At 45.0% G+C, this 18599-nt stretch overlaps 1 protein-coding gene across 6 annotated transcripts in view; it reads left to right on the top strand.

Moving 5' to 3' along the window:
- The window catches only part of LOC124064483 (DNA-binding protein SATB1), a 58257-nt gene that overhangs the window by 26118 nt on the left and 13540 nt on the right, over nt 1-18599 (top strand). For all 6 annotated transcript variants that reach the window (XM_046398994.1, XM_046398989.1, XM_046398992.1 and 3 more), the window contains exons 6-11: nt 1317-1428; nt 2462-2539; nt 5501-5997; nt 8554-8766; nt 11930-12001; nt 12519-12674. In XM_046398994.1, coding sequence (XP_046254950.1) covers nt 1317-1428; nt 2462-2539; nt 5501-5997; nt 8554-8766; nt 11930-12001; nt 12519-12674 — 1128 coding nt within the window. The remainder of the gene's footprint in view (nt 1-1316; nt 1429-2461; nt 2540-5500; nt 5998-8553; nt 8767-11929; nt 12002-12518; nt 12675-18599) is intronic.

Genomic DNA, 18599 nt, shown 5'->3' with positions numbered 1-18599 from the left:
TAGTTACTTTTTTTTCCTCTTAGCTGTATTTTAACAGCATCAAGCTCAGTCAGTGTCTTTGGGAACTCCAGCTTTATGAACCCTTGTGTGGTGCTTTTGGCCCCAGGCATCCCATAGAAAGGTTCCGCCACATGAAGTTAAATACGAAAAGCCAACTAGCTTTTGCTTCAGTTCATCCTCCAGTAGATCCCTGCCTGCTACAGTTTGATGGATGAAACTTGTGTCCTTCGTCCTGCGTTTGTTTTTTTTCTTTGCCATGTTCTGGTGGTTCCTGGTGTGTTTGGGGTGGTGCCATCGGATAAGGTGCGGACAGCTTTAGTGGAGAGTTCAGGAGTTCAGAGTTAGACTGACCTCTCTGACAGCACAGCTGCCATCCTTTACCCTCCTTTTGTTCTAGAAAGGCTGCAGTCTGAGAACCAGAATCATCCTGTATCAGTTCATTGTGCTCACACTGCCATGCTGCTCTGCCAGAAGGTTCCCCCGCCGTCCTCCAAGCGCATACATTATAAAGAAATGATAAAGATGGCATACCTGTAATTTGAAAACAGATGGTTTGGTTCTTTTGAATATTTATAACAATCAAAAACAATTTCTCCTGCACAAACCTCGGTATTTGCCCGGAGGCCGGCAAGGTGTTGAAACATTCATTTTAATGAAACTGGAAGGGGGGGGTATCGCCTCTTTGTTTATGTGAGGCGAAGGAGGGCGGTTGAAGTGAAGTGTAGGGAGGGCACAGAGTCGACTGTAAAGGAGGAGATGGGAGCACACGCGTCTGGGAACGACATGCTCAGTGCGACCCTCGATCTGCTTGATGTTGTTGTCTTAAACAGATTGTATAAATAAAGTGCTTAAAAATCAAAGAGGTTTTTGTGTTAACATCGCCCAACTCCCCAGATGCTGATACTCAATAAGCCGCCATCGTCTTTCTTTTTGAAGGTATATGTCTTTCCTGCCGCCTGCTCTTGATCTTAACAGCAACAGAAGTCGGTTGATTTACAATGTACCCACTGTGAAATAAAACAAAAAGTTCAAACTCAACGGCATTTGATAAAACAGATAAAGCCTTGTTTGATTTGATTTGTTTTACCTTTAGAAGAGGAGAGATCCAAAATTTCTGCATGTCTGATACTTTTCAGTTGGCTTTTTTTTTCCGTGCTGGGTTTTACCCTGTCCCTATCTTTTATTTGTTTTGACAAGCTACAGTGTTACTGCATGTTTCACAAGCTTTAATATTATGTCTATATTTTCCACAATGAAAATCTAAAGTCTCTCTCTCTCTTGTTCTCTCTCCCTCTCAATCAATCTCTCTCTTTCAGAGTATGATTTCCTCCATTGTGAACAGCACTTACTATGCAAATGTGTCGGCGGCGAAGTGTCAGGAATTTGGGCGCTGGTATAAACATTTCAAGAAGACAAAAGATATGATGGGTAAGCAAAACGGAGGGGCGCAAAGTATGGCGCTCACACTTTTGTCTCTTTACACACACACACATTCACACACATGCACACGAGTCGCCATTACAATATGTTCTCTAACCAACCGTCTCTTTGTCTTCCTGGTGTTGCGTGAAGCAGAAATACATTTTTATCTTGTCATCTAATAATGCAACAGTTTCGCAGCTGAACGCAGTGTTATCTCTGATTTATCCGTTATTGCTTTAACTAACACCAATGCAAGAACCAAACCGAGGCCTCTGACTGTTTTATTTTTTTGTTTGCGAGCGAGTATAACGCCTTAGTTTTCCACGAACAAAAGGCAGCGATGACCAGTCACTGCCTCGTCTGAAATTCAATTAGATTTTCTTATCAACCCTCTAACAACGCATGCTTTATATTATCTCAAAAAAATCCCCTTTGACCCACCAGGAAATGAGGTTACATGATACACCCTAGCTGGAGATTGAATTCCTGTATATTTTTATGTGTTTTGATTAAGCAGAACACCACTCTGTTGCAGGGCTCATAAGGCACTATAATGTTGAGATATTAGCTTTAACAATCTGTTGAACAATCTTTTTTCCTTTGCTACTGCGCGCGGTTGTGACAGATGAGATATCAAAATGTTTTCACTGTCTCCATGCAAATAGCGAGTTGTGATCATATCTTAACTGATGTTTTTTATTTTTCGTCTTCTGTTAAAGTGGTAACATACGCTGGGAACATTATTTACTTCAGACCTGCTGCACTTGTGTGTTCTCTTGCATACTCCTACACACTTTCTGTCATAATTGTTGTCTATCTGGTTTTATTCTCCTCAAAAATGGGGCTGCTGCAGCTGCCAGTGTGGCCTTAATGATGCTGGTGTTTTAAATGTCATATTTCTGTTTAGCATTGGGTGGGAGAGAAGTACTGTAGAAGCTTTAACCCCATGTTTCTTTCCTCACAACTCTATGCTGTGTGTGTGTCTGTGTGTGTGTGTGTGTGTGTGTTCATGCACGTGCCCTGCCATCCGACTGTGTAGGCATGCGCCAACCCTCCCAGCTGGAGGGCTACCTGGGGACGTGTGTCCTCCGTGAGAGCCCGCGTGCCAATGCACTAGGTATGTCGCATCATGGGCACACACACAAACACACCCTTGGTTGTTTCACTTTGGAGGACGTTGCACTGACACGAAGTTCTTACAGACTTACCACAACCAGGACACACATAACCTAATCCTGATGGTTACTTTAACCAAACTTTAGACCTGCACTTAATGAACAAGAAAGAGTGAAAACGAACTTTAACTCTGAACTTTAGTGCTTTGCTTTTATCGCCATAAAGACTGTGGTGAGTGTGTGAACCATGTCAAGTCCATAAACACACACACACACACGCACACACACACACGCATTGATTTGTCTAACTTGTGAGGAGTTACATTCTTTTCTTAATACCTAACTTTACAGCCTAAATGTTAAATGAGTCTGTTGCCTAAACTGAGTCTCAATTAAAATCTTAATCTTGATCTGAAAACTAAATAGCAGTAAAGTCAAATTAAAATGAAAAAAATGACTCAATTCGCTCATACTTTGGAATCTGGGACCGATCCCTTCCTTCACCAAACTGTTAGCCTGGCCACACCCTTAACATAATGTCCCCTTTTAAACCTCATTAAAATACTATGCAGTTGACTTTAAAGAGAAGTGAACTGCTCAGTGATTCATTTTGAGCCACTCACTCTGTGAGCATCAAGTCTCGATAAGGACAAAACCGCCAGCGTACAGAGAAGCGGCGATAACATCTCAAGATATGCTTACACGCCACAGAGACTTGAGCACCCATGTGTCATGTTAGCCAAACCTCAGACACAAATTCTGGGCTTCAGACGAGCTTCCAGGTGCCTACAGCACGCCTCACCGCCACCCCCAGCCTCAGTACTCATGTGACTCTGCATTTACTTTACCACACTGTACCTACTGAGCGGTTTGAGCCTGAAGTCAGTGGGAATAAGTACCTGGTCACAAGTACTGGCGAGCTGCTCAGCCACTCTGCCAGCTGAAGTGATGCTGCCGGCCTCCAGCGGATGTCGTGTCTCTTCTTCTGACGTGGCAACCCTCAAGCAGCGAAGCCAATGTAGGAGAGAGAGTTGGGTCACTTTGTATGTCCCTCTCTCTCTCTCTCTCTCTCTCTCTGTCATACTCACACACACACACACACACACACACACACACTCACACTCCCACCCTCCCTCAGCCCACATCCCATTCCCATTGTGTGTTTAATCCGGGACTCTTTTGTGGCAGGATTCCACACGAGGACTCCCGCTTCTGTGGCAGCCTTTTTCTCCCAGGGCCTGCCATGCTCTTCTGTCACCCCTTCTCTTTTCAATTTGCATGGAAATGCCTCCGTGTGCCTGTGTGTTTGTGTGTTGTGAGCATGCCCCCCAGCAGTCTGTGTGAGCGAGCATATATACACATATACACACACGCACACACACACACACACACACACATATATACACACATTCACATATGAGTGAATAGACACGCCATACCATCAGAGCCAGGGAATGCCAGGGATTATGGGAAGAGATGTGATTATTACCAAGATTTGTTTTTTTTTTGTTTTGTTTTTTCCCCCCACATCATTTGTTCTCGACAAACGCTCAATAGACCCGTCTTGGCCGGGTGTTTTGTGCTTGCTGACAGTTGAGAAACAGGCAGCTCAAACACACGATTATTGTGGGTATTTTTGGAAAACATCCATGCACTTAATCTTTCATCTGTGGAAAAATTCAGCTTGTTGAAGACCCCCACCCCACACCCCCTCCCCCTCTTCCTCATAACAGCAATTTACTCTTTTCACAATCTCATACGACGCCTTTCTGTGGGATGTGGAGGCCGCAGCACACTTCTAAGGTGTTAATGTTGCCATCCGTATGAATTCTTAAACGCTGCCCCCTCACTTACTCACTCGGCGCACAAAAAGCCTCAGCATATGCGAATTCCTTAAAGAGAGGCGGAAACCTGAAAACATTCAGCAGCTCCAAATGCTCATTCATTTCGCTGTGGGTAGTACTTTGAATGTTAAATCATTGTTTTCATCCTCTAAGCACATAATTTAAACCTGTCTTAAAATATTCCCGAGCAGCCATTATGGACTTAAAGATTCCCAAAGCAAGAGATGCCGCAAAAATCTCCAAAATGCCATTAAATGACGGCATATAGTTATATATTTTTTGTCTCGCAGTTCAATTCGAGTCAAGTGTGTTTGCTCAAACAATGCTATTTCTCAGGGTACTCTCTGTATCCTCCCCTGTATGCACTCCTGTCTCCATTCACTGCTCCCTACATTTATATTTAGGCCACCCTCCCCTAAAAGTGTCACATTGGCTAGCTTGTGTTCCTTATTTTAGAATTAAGGATGTAAAGAGAGAATCAGATTTATCAGCATTGCTTCTGCTTTTGTGGACACACACACACACATTAATCTTCTACCTACACATACACACACTCCACTGTCTCTCCCAAGATTTTTTTTTTTTTCACATGATGAGGCCACAGTCATTCTGAACTTAATTTCGAAGGCATGGGTTGTGGAAGGCACAGGTCAAACACAATGAAGCTCTTTTATCTGCGTTTGCATCTTTTTCTTTTTTCATCCGCTTGTTGAATGATCAGCTGTTTCATATCCAATCAGGGAGGAAGAGGCCTGTGGAGGGTTCTGGTTTGTTCAAAGACACTGAACTTCTGTGTCTTTTTCTCAGTGCTTTGGGTTTCTAGATATGAATATGTGCTGGCTGCATAAAGGTCTTCACTTCCCATAACTTATGAACATAAATGGGGTTGTTAGTTGAAAGGCTAAGATTCACTAGAGGCTAAAGTTTGATCTGATGCAGAACAGATCTGCTTAATTTCCTCTGATTAGAGGCTGTGACTTCTCCTCTTTGTTTTGCTTGTGGTGTTTAAGACTTTAAACCAATAACAGACCCTGTCTTTTCTTTCTATCTCTTTCTCTCTGTCCCTTCTGCCCTACACTTTCGCCCTCTCTTTGCTCGTCTTTCTCTCTCCTCCACCAGAGATGGATGGCCTGTCCGACCTCTCTCCACCCGGCTCTAACCACAACCACAACCACCTGGGCTTCTCCCAGCAGCAGCAGCCGATCCCCGGCAGCACAGCAGAGCAGACTCCTTCCTCGCCGGTGCCCCCGCTGTCTCACGCTCCGCCACCACACGGTGGCCAGACGGGTGGCCGACAGCCCCAGCTGCCCGGACTGCACCACCCGGGCCTGGTGTCCACGCCCATCAGCCCTCAGCTGGTCAACCAGCAGCTTGTGATGGCACAGATCCTCAACCAGCAGTACGCAGTGAACCGGCTGCTGGCACAGCAGTCCCTGTCGCAGCAGTACCTAAACCACCCACCTGTCAACCGCAGCTCCCACAACAAGCCCTTGGAGCCACAGGTGGCATCAAACACGGAGGTGTCCTCGGAGATTTACCAGTGGGTGAGGGACGAGCTGAAGCGGGCTGGCATCTCCCAGGCTGTCTTCGCTCGTGTGGCCTTCAACAGAACGCAGGTGAGGAGGGAAGACAGATGGGCGAGAATAACATGGACTCCTCTAACTTTAAAAAACATAAACACAAAAGTTCAGTCATTGGCAAAACTAAACTTACTGGGCGTTACGTAAAGTTGCCCTTTCATTCAAAATTTGATAAGGAGGTTCTGATTTTGATAAGAATCCAGTTCAGTGGAACTATCATGGACTTGTCAAGAAAATGCCACGTGATACATAATGATCGACTCTGTCAAATGCAGGAAATATTGCGTGTTACATTGGTTTTCAAATTTTATTATTTATATATATATTTGCTGCATCATTTAAAGCTGATTCAAAATGTTATTTTTTTGGAGATTTTCTTTTTAATTTCATTTTTCTGTCTTGAATTTTGTCCCCTTGTCTGACTCATATCCTCACGGTGATAAAATGTGTAGAGAATAATCAGTAACCATAAAAAGATCAATCAGAGGTCCTTTAAAACAGTGAATCTTCCAGGATTTGACTGAAGTATTCACTGAAAAACATTATCTCAAAATTTCCAACAGTTACTTCTTTGAAATCAAACTGCACAATACAGCTAAAGAGTATCCCTCACTGTCTTAAGATTCCACACCAGCAAGGCAGCCGTGAAACTGGTGTTTGAATTGTTTATTTCCACACTTTCTACCTCATTCATAATTCTCACTCCAGTAATGTAGCACCTCCATCGTACTTCAAGACAGCTGGCAGCCTGCCATGTGACCCAGGCTCTGTCATGGCGTGCGTTCTCTCCCTGCCAAAATATGTGGTTTCACTTCGTAGTGTGAGGCCTTACACACATACCCACACACACAGAAGTCAGTGATAATGTTTTAAGTTGCACCGCCTGTATTTGGGGGGGTGGCTGGGGGGTGGGACGTGACAGCAAACCTCATTACGACTCCATTTGCTTTGATGTCTTTGTGTATGAGAAAAGGAAAAATAACTGAATCTGATTAGGATCTATTAGAATTAGAATGTACAGCACCCCAACCCCCACCCCACCCAAAATATAAATGTGTGCGCGTGTTATATGGTGGAGTCACACAGTGGTGTACTTGTGCCGGCTGGCAAGCTCCCACACAAACAGAGTCTTATCTGTGGCTGATATGAGGAATTAACCCAATGTGCCGTTGGAGAGTTTGTCTTTGGAGGATCATTTATTAGCCGTGTGGTTTTTTTTTTTCTTTCCACAAGTCTGTGTTAATAAAAGGAGAGGGGGAGGGGAGGGGTGTCGAGTGGTGACATGAAGGGCCTGCTGTCGATGCAGGAGGTGGATCAGAGGAGGCGGAGGGGAGGGGCTGAGGCTTTTTACTTATTTATTTTTTTTGACCAAAGAGATACAGAAAAGGTTGATGGCAAAGAATGATAAGCAGACACATACAAAGAATGCAGACGCCCTCACACACACAGACACAGACACACACACACACACACGTGCAGACATAACTGAGAAATGGCATTAATCTATACCCTGAAAACCCACAGTCCCCTTTCGCCCGTAAAAACGTCACTCTGAATCAGATATCGTTTGAGCATGTGTTGTCTGGATACCGCAGAAATACCTTTTTAAACACGACACATATATATTTTAATAGTCAGATAAACAACACTGAGCAGCACATATTTGCTGCTTCACTCATTTCCCAAGAGGACTTGTATGCTCCAAAAAAAACGAAATAAATAAAAATAAAAGCATGAGCATGTTTTCCCCATCACCTTGTTTTATTACCAAATCACACCTATTGATGGTGAGAGAAGCGGAGCGATGGTTTGCACAGTGTGTGGCCAAGAGCTGATGAAAAGGCCCAATCACACGTCTCTGATAATGGAGTCATCGCCGTCTCATAATGATGGAATTGAGCGCTATTGAAAAGTAAACAGAGGATACACTGATTGCCCGCCGTACAAGACTTTCATGTTTCAGGCGAGTAGCTGCAGCTCTTATCCAAAGCGACACACGGCTTTAAGAATACGTCCAAGATCTGCAAAATTGCGCACAACAGAAGTGTTGTTGGTGCAAAGGCCACACAAAAGTTTCAACAAAGTAGTTTTGTCGCCCACGAATGGACGTCGATGGAGTGCTGTTGAAACAGGCGGAACAAAGTGAGATATTTTCTTTTAGGTCAAGACTGAAGCTCTGAAGAGCTGTGAGGATATGGAGGAGGCCAGGAGGATGTGAAGTTTACTCTGATAATGTGATTTAACCACCAACTGAACTTTAGACAAAGCAGGAGGGAAGTGGAGGGACTGTCCTAACCAGGGGACACGGCGAAAGTCTGTGACCCCCACCTTCCTCAACGCTGAGGTAGAAATGGAGCAGCTAGAAGGAATTATTAGTTGTCATTTTAAGTAAGAGTGTCACATATCCTTCGTCATTAGGGTCTCCATTTACACTCTTCATGTCTCATTGTCTGAGAATCCTCCAGTGTCATGTGTTTTCCCTCTCTGGGAGCTCTGGTCTGGTTTTGTTTTCCTTTGCCCGTTCTGTCACCTCCTCTCCATCTTTCTTGTTCTCCTTGGTTCATCCTTCTCTCCTCCCTCCCGATCCTGCAGGGTTTGCTGTCTGAGATTCTGCGCAAGGAGGAGGACCCAAAAACAGCATCCCAGTCGCTGCTGGTCAACCTGCGCGCCATGCAGAACTTCCTGCAGCTGCCAGAGGCTGAGCGTGATCGCATCTATCAGGAGGAGAGGGAGCGTAGCTTGACGGCAGCTTCGGCCATGGGCGCCGCTCCGCTCATCAGCACCCCACCCAGCAGACCTGTGCAGGTAGCAGATTGTATTCCTCGCTCTGCATGTTTTCCTCTGACACCCCTGTGTTTACGTTTATTTTACCCTCAACCTAATTAGTAGACCAGAGTTTAGAGTATTTCACAAATTGAAATAAAACGTAGCGTGCAAAAGGTTTATTCACAGTAGCGTGAGAATTTAAAGTCGTGGGATGAAGGCAGATTTATACTTCTTCATTAAGGTGGTGCTGCTGTAGATGAGTACAGCATGAGATCTGATTTACGCTTTGACCGATCGATTGTTGTAGCAGCGCTGCAGCACTGGATGAATGTGTCGTGCATTGTAACCCAGCGTTAAGCATCTATTACACATCTAAAATAACCCTATTTACATTTTTTGTTCACCCTCTGCAAGAGGGCAACAGTCGGGAAGAGAAGACATGCTTTTCTAGAGCAATTTTTCTGCTATTACTTAAAAGGAAAAGTTCAGCATTTGTTCAGTGTTCTCTGCAGTGTCAGGAAATGCAGTCCCAGATGACCGATCACAGTTTTCATAGCCTCCATGTAGCCCAGATGTGTGGTTGTGTTTCTGAGGGAAGCAGATCAGCTGTGGTCAGGTAGCCACGAAGGGAAGCCAAATCCAAGTCTGGGGAACAAGAATCCAGCCAGGTTACCAGCCAAAGTAACTAACTAATTAAACCTCTTGCAAAAAAATTTTGTTGAGGTTTATCGTTTTTCCTTCAGAACAGCTCTGATTCAGAAAAAAATATTTGTAAAACTCACAAGATTTTCTAGATATTGTTGCTACTGTGTCGATATTACGAGAGCAGGTTTGCATGTTTTTAAGAAGATGCATTTTACTGTTTCGTTTTTCGTTGGCCAGACGTGCGTAACAAACCTATTGACAGATTGATCAGCCAAGGTTTCAAAGTCTCTCAAAGAAAACGTCTTTCCTTTTCGTTCCTTGTTCGGTCTAATGGAGTGTAAAAAGTGTGCATCGTCCTTTTGAGCGCCGTTACACAAATTTCTACTGCACAAACACAGGCACTGCGCTCATTAGCGCACTTTGTTTACATGTGACAACAGCAAGCTTGCATACAAGCACCACCCCGACACACTGTTGTGTTACACACCTCACATTCCCCTCCATTGTGTCAGGCTGCACCCTGTCTGGAAACTCAGGGAACAAATAAAAGCCTGTTGCTTCTGTCAGCGTGCACACTAGAGAACATACTCCCTACATGTTAATGAGTTCTGCATCATCCCCGCCCTCACCACACAGGTGAGAATGGTGCACAAATGGTGCATAATTTTTTGTGCAAATTTTGACCTTTTTTGGCATGTATTAGGCAGCAATAACAGCCCTCCCGTTTGCAAACTATAGCTCACTCAGTGATGACGAGCTCCATGAAAGATCAAACATCCATCGCTTAGTTCTAGCCAGTCCCCGTTTCAAAACCACTGCGCATCAGAGCACAACTTTCTACCCTCACTGCTAATCAGTGTCCCTCATTTGAAAGCCATGTGGCAACATTTCTACAACTTAAGCCCATTTGGAGTGCGGTCAGCTGCATCTGGGAGGTGAGGGGGGCGGACAAAGGCCTCCTCTGTCTCCTCTGCGAAGATTTGGCTTTTATTTAGGTGAGGAGGAAAGACAGACACAGGCACAGGCCCACCCGTCTCCAAAATGGAGCCTCCTCCTGAAACGGCTCAGCATGATGGCAGTCGTCGGCTTTACAAAACTAAACAGAAAGAGTTGAAGCATTCTGAAGCAGCGGTGCTGAACTTTTTAGCCGGGCCACTTTGCAGTTCGCGGCTCATCTTTACAATCAGAGGCCGTGTCGGCGTGGGACGGAGATTCACAGTGAGACGCTGGACTGTTGCACATTTTGTTTGGCTTAATAGCCCACTGTTAATGTTTTTTATTAACGTCACAGAAGCGGCGATGGGGATTTGGAACTGTGAGTTTTTAGATTTTCAATAATCACATCAGGTGAATTAGAACGAATGCACTGAGGGCCTTTTAGCACATCTGAGACCAGCTCACAGAGCCGTAGAGCACAGAGCAAAGCAGAAATGGATCTGCAAGCTGAACAATAAACACAGTGACTTCTGCGTGGCATACATACTTCAAGCATGACTCTGGTTTGTGGTTTTTATTTTCACATCACTCAGAATCCTGTTGGCACATCAATAGAATATCTTAAGGCATAAAATACTTCTCCTGTATAACTTAAACCCATTGACATTTATCATGTAGACCTGTTCCCTACGCAGGGCGCACACACACACCTTTGAACACACACGCACACATGTTCGCACTCTCATACACCTGGCCATCTGCCAGCCTCTCCTATGGAGCAATGCTGTATGAATTCAGGCACATAAATCAGCCAGGGTGGCAATTGAGCCAGAGACAGAGGAGGGTTTTTATTGGCCTCATAAAAACAGATGCAGAGGTATGTTTCTCTCACGTGTGCTGATGGGTCGGCTCAACTCCCCCAGAGCCAGTTAGTGCACGTCCCGGCCTTAACAATTAGCCCGACATGGTAACCTACTGCTCAGACTGACAGGCTCACGTCAAGCCGTCGTAAAAAAAAAAAAAAAAACTGGATAAAAGGCCTAGAAACACTAGACATTCCAGTTCCACCACAAATTTGATGTTTATGTGATTGTTTTTAACACGTAGAGGAGCTTGTATTAGGTGTCTAGACCCATACTTGAAAATATACATGATTTTTAAGCACATGCTGTATCATGAGTTGGTAGCTGTTGGTGTTATTATGGTTTATTTGAATGCCGTGTACTTGCACTCATACCCGGCCCCGTCGATGTCTCCTTTCAAAAGGAGCTCGTATGGAATGATTCATATGCTAATGGTTCTTGGGTAATTCTTTTATTAGGATACTTGTTACCTTGTCAAAGGATTTTTGTCAAGATGCAACAAGCCGCTGAATGAAGATGATTTGATTTCTCTTGACTTGCATTTATTTTTTAATCACCAGCTTGACACTGGAATAATAACATTTCGTACAACACATCTAAGTGTTTTTGAGCAAAGTAACGCTGGCACCGTGTGTGGGTGTAATCTGCACTCCACTGTGTGTGTGTGTGTGTGTGTGTGTGTGTGTAGCCAGATTACTTTTATTCTTCCTCATGTGAGCTTCAATAAGTACTGTTGTGTTGTGTTCCCTACATTGCAGCCCCGAAGGGAAGACTGTAACAGCGTGAGGCCTGAGGACTGGAATCCCCGAATCCCCGTGGGCATTTCCCCTGTGAGCAAATAACCAGCAAATAGCAAATAACAGACAATACACACACTCCCAACGTGCAATTCAGTGCCATGTAGCTATTTACAGAAAACATTAACAGGAGCAACATGTGAAGTTACTTTAGAAGTGCAAGGCTAATATTAGCATTTTGATCAGTTCAGTTTTTAAAAATTGTCAAAGATATATATAGAATAGTAATATGACTATTTTACACCATAATAACACTTAAGATTTTAATTACATGCAATGTTGATAACTACATCTGGGTCAAATAGAGCTTTTGTTTGTGTGTGTTTTAGTCCGATTTGGTATGAAAAAGTCTGGAAAAATAAAGATAAATATTGTTGCGTGGTTACAAAACATGTACAGATACGCAGTATTTAGTGTACTCTCATGACTCTGATCCAAATACAAAGAAAAATATCTGACAAAATATTTTAAGAAGAAAATGAGTAATATTATAGTGTAGTATTATTATAGTATTTTCTGTAATTTCCTTTGTCTTCACTCTTTTCACCAGGTGAAACCGTCGCCTCTGCCCAGCGAGTGGAACGGCAAGACGGAGAGCTCCATCCTCAACATCAACTCCACCATCTACGATGAGATCCAGCAGGAGATGAAGAGGGCCAAAGTTTCCCAGGCGCTGTTCGCAAAGGTGGCCGCCTCCAAGAGCCAGGTACTAAGACACACCCTCACACACACCTCACTGAAGAAGAAAAGAAAGAAGAAAGCTGCATGCCCAAGTATCTCAGTGATATTCTGCTCTTTTCTGTCAGCAGCAGCCCTGACACTGCGACCATTTTGGGTTTAGCCTCATTTACAAAACATAAAATACTTTCTTTTTTCATCTTTGAGGCTAAAAATCCTTATGAACCAGTCTGTGGACCAGTCTGTGTAAATCTTGTCGTTTTGTCAAATGACAACACCAGCACAACGCCAGCAGTATAGATGGGCTGTGTATCCAATCCTGAATTTCTAACCCTGCGTACATACTCGCTCAAAAATGTCCACCCACACACACACACACACACACACACACACAGCTGACGGATATCTTGTAAAAGTAAAAACAATGGAATAAAGACCCTTCAGTCATAACCTGAGGGGAATCTGGTGCACTTGAAGTCAGCGTACACACATGAACGCGCACACATCAGGCAACAGGGTAAACATTTAAAAGGTTCTAACATATTTAACACTAAAGGCACATGCCATCATGCAGTTAAAGGGAAAGAAGTAGCTCCAACAGAACTTGCCTCAGTGCATCATTGCGGTGATTTATCGACATAATGACACATGTCCTCTTTATTGTGGGTTGGAGTTTAGCTGTCGACACTGTTTCAACACCAAACAAGGCTGTTTATATTAGCTTCGCTCAGTAAGACGGTGGGGCCCCTGTTATCTTCTCCCAGAAAGCAGAGCGCTCACACAATGCAAGCTTGTGTGTGTTGGAAACACACCGCCAGTTTAGCTCTTTATTAAAAGTAATTTTAAAAAAATGTAGCACTAAGGAGTTATTATTAAAGGTTTTCACGTGTCTGTCGTAGGCAGAGTTGGGAAGATTTCCACAATTGTGCTTGATGAAGAAGCTGGGGGGGGATAGATCACCAAGGGCGGAATAATCTAGAAATATCTGCAAAGGCTTTATTTTTTTCTTGCTGATTAGGATGATTATACCCCCAGATAGCTTTGTTTTACCAAATTGCAGTTTGATGCACAAACCACTGTTTTTGTTAAGGAGTTCAAAGACTCTTTGGAAGGATGGAGAAAGAGAAAGGGGGAGAGCGAGGCGGTCGCACATGTCTCTCTCTTCTCAAATGAAGGTTTGTCTGGGAACAGGTTTCCACCCTGCCTTCTCCACCTCACTCCCATCTCTCTGTCTTGCCCCTCTACCTCTCACGTTCCCCGATTTCTGCCTCTCTTTCACGTTCCATTCATGGCAGGCGGGTGTGAATGTGAATTGAGCAGCAGATAAGAAGTGTGCTAATTATGCCTGTGAAAGGGGGCCTGGGAGAGCACTTATCTCTGGCTCCATCTCGTAATGGGCGCTCCCCGGGCAGCTGGTCTCCCCCCTCACTACCCAGCCGGCATTGCCACAGCTACCAGCACCACCAGGCCAGGCCCGCTGCTCCCTGTCAGGACCCCTGAACTTTGAAAATCAGAGCTCAGCACCTGGTTTTCAGTTGTGGTTTCCACACCAATCTTCTAAAACCACCCAGCATTTGCCTTATTTCTTTATAGATTTAAAGTGGGACACGGTTGTAGTGTTGCTTAATTTGTTTTTTGCTGTCAGCATACGATTCTATAGTGTTCTGCTGCCTAGGATTCACATATCAATCCGACAGTATGAGTGGAAATGTTTCCTTCAGTGTTTTTGACGCAGCAGACCCCATAGGATTCCCATATTAGGTTTTGTTGAAAGCAGCAGAGCTCCAACGATTACCAACCAATCAGCTGATTAGTTGAAACTAAAAATTGTTAATTGTTAATCAGTATTTGCAGCTATTGTCATCATTTGTCATTGATGTTTTATACTACTGTAAAATGAATCTTTTTGGGACCTACATGTTTTTACTCTGTTTGTCATTTTTTTTCGCAATTTTCTGACAGCTGAGTAATCAAGGAAAAAATTAGTGGACAAAGAGAATAACCGTGAGCAGCACTCGACAGCAGCAGTTTCCTCTCTTCCTCTCTCACATTACTGCAACTGTTCTCCATCAGGTTCTATCCAACGGTATCAGGTAGATGAGGCGATGCTGGGTTTAAGCTACCTCATATTCAATGTCACAAGAAAAACACGCTCGGGCTGCTAGCTACTCATTTCTGTCTATTCAGGAAAAGGCACTGCAGGAACTAAAGAAATGACTGAGCAGGGAATTTATTTGGAATTTATTTGGATTTCCTGGGACACTGGGTGTGGAGCACATCGCTGTTAATTGTTCCTGAGCTTGATATAGCGGTAATCAGTCAGCCAGGAAGATTGGCAAAATGTGTATTTAAATGACACGTAAATGACAGCTTCAGTCCAGAGAGGTTTGCAGCCTTGCAGGAAAAAAATAACCACCATCCAGGCTTTGGGTAGAGCACCATGCCAGGAGAGACTGTGCTGGGAGTGCAGTGTGGATATGGTTGGTGATGAGGATGGAGGATGGGCTGGAGCTGGCAGGATGCCCGTATGGGGTCCAGAGAAGTAATCGTTGGGGGGAGGGTGAGGTAGAGGCCTCATCAATGAGGCTGGCACCGTTCTGTCAGCTCGGTCTGCACTTCAGCTTCCGTCTCTTCAGCTCAGCTTAGGATTTCCCAGCGTGCTTACGCAAGCACGGGATCATGTGACCAGGATCCATTGGTATCAGTCGCGCATACATGCCAGTATTTGTGCATCGCGTAGTGAGTCTTCGCGTGCGTGTAATTAGAATTTATGTACAGCATATCTCCCTAATTCACAGTGGGGCAGATGATACAGTGAGACAGGGAGGAGAGGAGTGATGGAGACCTGGGAGGAGAGGAATAAGAGATGTGGAGTTGAAGGAGGTTACAGGCAGTACTGCTCCTCTGGGTGGAAGAGCAGTAAACCGGAGTTTACTGATTGGTGCATGCCGCACTGAGTGTGTATACTGTCTATAGATGTGTGTGTTTGTGTGTGTGTCCATCAAATATGGGTTTATGCGGAGGCACATTTAAATGCATGTGTGTGTGTGTGTGTGTGTGTGTGTGTGTTTGGGGGTTCCTGGAACGCAGCCATCCTGTCCTCTCTCAGGGCTCGTAACCGCAGCAGGCCTCAGCCACCCTTTAACTGCCCCTCCTCTCGCCCATATTCAGTGTTGCATTTCAATCACTCTTTTACTGCCACATATTCGGCGTAGTAAGTATAGAGCAGTGAATCTAACCCAAGTCATATTACTTTATCAGATTAATGGCTGTCATTCACTTCAGACATTTTTTTAAGCAATTCATGCAGCAATGCTGATTTATTTGGACTGATATTATATTTACTCTTAATAAAATAAGAATCATGATTTATGATCCGTTCCTCAATAATTCAAATTGACCGACCTGGTCCAAGAATGCTCCATCTCGGTTTAGCTTCAGGAGATGTCGGACTTGGAGAAAACATCTGCGTGTTACTGGTTCATATCCAGCGATGACACTGCCAGAAGTAGCTGTACTCGCCAAACGGCCCATTTCATTTTAGCCTGCAGAGGTGCAAGCTCTGATCTGCATAGCCTGAAACTGATGTCAACATTATTAACTGGCTCAGTAGAACTAGAGCGCTATCTAGCAAGCTACTGTGCTTTGTTTTCATTCATGTTAACAGGGGAGGTTTGCTGTGCTGGCTAGCCCGTCAGAGAGGACGGCTAATGTTCAGCTGAGCTACGGGAGGTTAGCCGAGGGAGGGGTGGAGCGGGTTAGGGCCAATCCTTTGACACGACTTTTATGTCTGAACATCCCCAACACTTCCTGAGAGGAACTGCGCAACGGATAGAATCAGAGTCCCTGCTGTCATAAAACAAGCACCCAGGGAGCCCTGCGCACCGCAGGGCTCAAAGCCCTCCGACTCCTCAATGACCAGAAGAGTACAGAACCGAGTCACCACCGCCACCACCACCAACACCGCCCTCTCTCCCCATCTCTCCCTCTCTCTCTCTGTCTCTGTTTCTCTCCCGCTCACTCATTCTCCCCTGGAAGAGGCTACGCTAATTAGCCAGGCTCTAATGAGACAGAATGGCACTGATCTGGTCTGCCGCTGCGCCACCGGGGGGGGAGCCGGGCAGGGGGGCTGGTGCAGTAGGGGCGGAAAGGGGAGAGCGAGGGGGGGGGTTGGTGTATGCCATCTGTCACCCTGCACCCGCCTGGCACGGCAGTCCCTGGTGTGGAGGGGTGGGGGGAGTTAGTGCCTTGTTGGTCTGGAGAGACGGGGAGTGGGTGGAGGTGGGTGGGAGCGGGTGGGGACACTGATATGAATAGTAAGGGAGGGTGACAGAATAGCTGGAACTACTTCCTCATGTTTGGAACATGTCTAATGTTCTGTCAGGAGTGGAATGTTCTTGGTGGTTGTTGCATCTTTCATGGGGGTTCGAATGCTTTTCTTAGCTTTAATCTCAGATATTTGGCACAAGACCCACCCGACCAGACCAGACCATCAACAAACACACACACACACTCACACACACACACACACCACTTCTATCACTCTGCTCCATCCAATGGCTGCTTAACAAGAGGGGCAGATGGTTGACCTTTTGGGTGTCTGTTTCTAGATTGTGACCGTTCAGAGGTTTGTGTGTTACTGAGAAGCCACTTGGGGTCAGTGTGTCAGAAGTCCTGTTTTGTGTGAAGAGTTGTGCACAAATGGCATTAAATGATATCCTAGGATAGTGAAATTGACACCGTGAAGGCGTTATCAGATACTTTTTAATAACAAGAACTGCTGGAGGCTATGTGTTGGAGTGACACAGTGAAATTTTGCTCCAGTTTTCATAAGTTGTATACTCTCTGCGCTGTGACAGGGCAGGCATCAAGATGTCTTAATGGATTCAAAGTTCTCCACACTTCTCTCTCCCTCAAATTATGTAGATCAGAGCGAGCATATCACAACCCCTGGGGATCTAAAAAGGCAGTGACTGTTTATTAATTGATTTATTTATTTATCTCCTGTGCCTGCTTGGTTATTAGGTTGCCATGGGAAACAGGCAAGGCCAGATCCTTTCTATTATTAAAGACACAATTTCTTGAACTGGAGACCCAGCTGTCTGAATAATTAATTTAGCGAATGAATTATCTTGCAAACGGTAAGTCTTCCCCTCCCTCTGAAATGAGCCTTTCTCTTATTGTTTAATGGACAGTGGAATTCCCACCAGCCTGTTTTCTCTCTGCTGCCTGTTTCATCGAACCCTCCTCCTCCTCCTCTTAGCGGGAGCCCAGGGTCTCACTGAGCATGCCCAGAGCACTTTGTGTCTCTCCTGCCATCTCTCTCACTTACGCCTTACATGCCACCTCTCACCCCATCTGTCTCCAATTGCACAACCCAGCTCTCTCCTCCATGCCTTCCTCCTACCCTGCAGTCCAAGCTAGGAATCTGCCCCAACTGTCAGGACTCCAAATTGTCTCTTCGTCATCACCTCTGATGCATTATTATTTGACAAATGTTTTCCACTGTGGAGCAGGTGTTAGCCATCTTGCTAGTTAACTGAACTAGCACTTCTCTATCAGTTTACTAGCCCTCTCTCAATGAATAGCTCTTCAAGTGTAAGCAGTGCTTATCCTATCAGCCTCATGCCTAACCTTGTTAGCAAATGCTAAAGCTGTCCCGTCGACAGGCACAGCTTTTTGCTAGCTCTTGCTTTGCTGCAAATGTTCACTAGCTAACCCTCTCCCACTGTCTCCACTTCTCCTGACAGACCACACAGGGCTTGTTCTGAGGCCCATTCTCGCTAATCTGATCAGGCAGGCAAATACGCCGGGAAAAGCGCTTTAATGATCCCCCTAATTACCTCAAGTCAATACCAACTGTATTATTAGACTCGGGGAAAATATTCCATTAGGGTGCCCCCCGTGGGAGTCCCCCCTGTGCGCGCTGATGTCACGCGCTGCGCGCCCCCTA

This window comes from Scatophagus argus, chromosome 9 (genome assembly GCF_020382885.2).
Source record: "Scatophagus argus isolate fScaArg1 chromosome 9, fScaArg1.pri, whole genome shotgun sequence".
In the NCBI taxonomy this organism is placed as follows: Eukaryota; Metazoa; Chordata; class Actinopteri; family Scatophagidae; genus Scatophagus; species Scatophagus argus.
The sequence above is the reverse complement of the archived record's forward strand: the minus strand, read 5'-3'. Positions and strand labels throughout refer to the sequence as shown.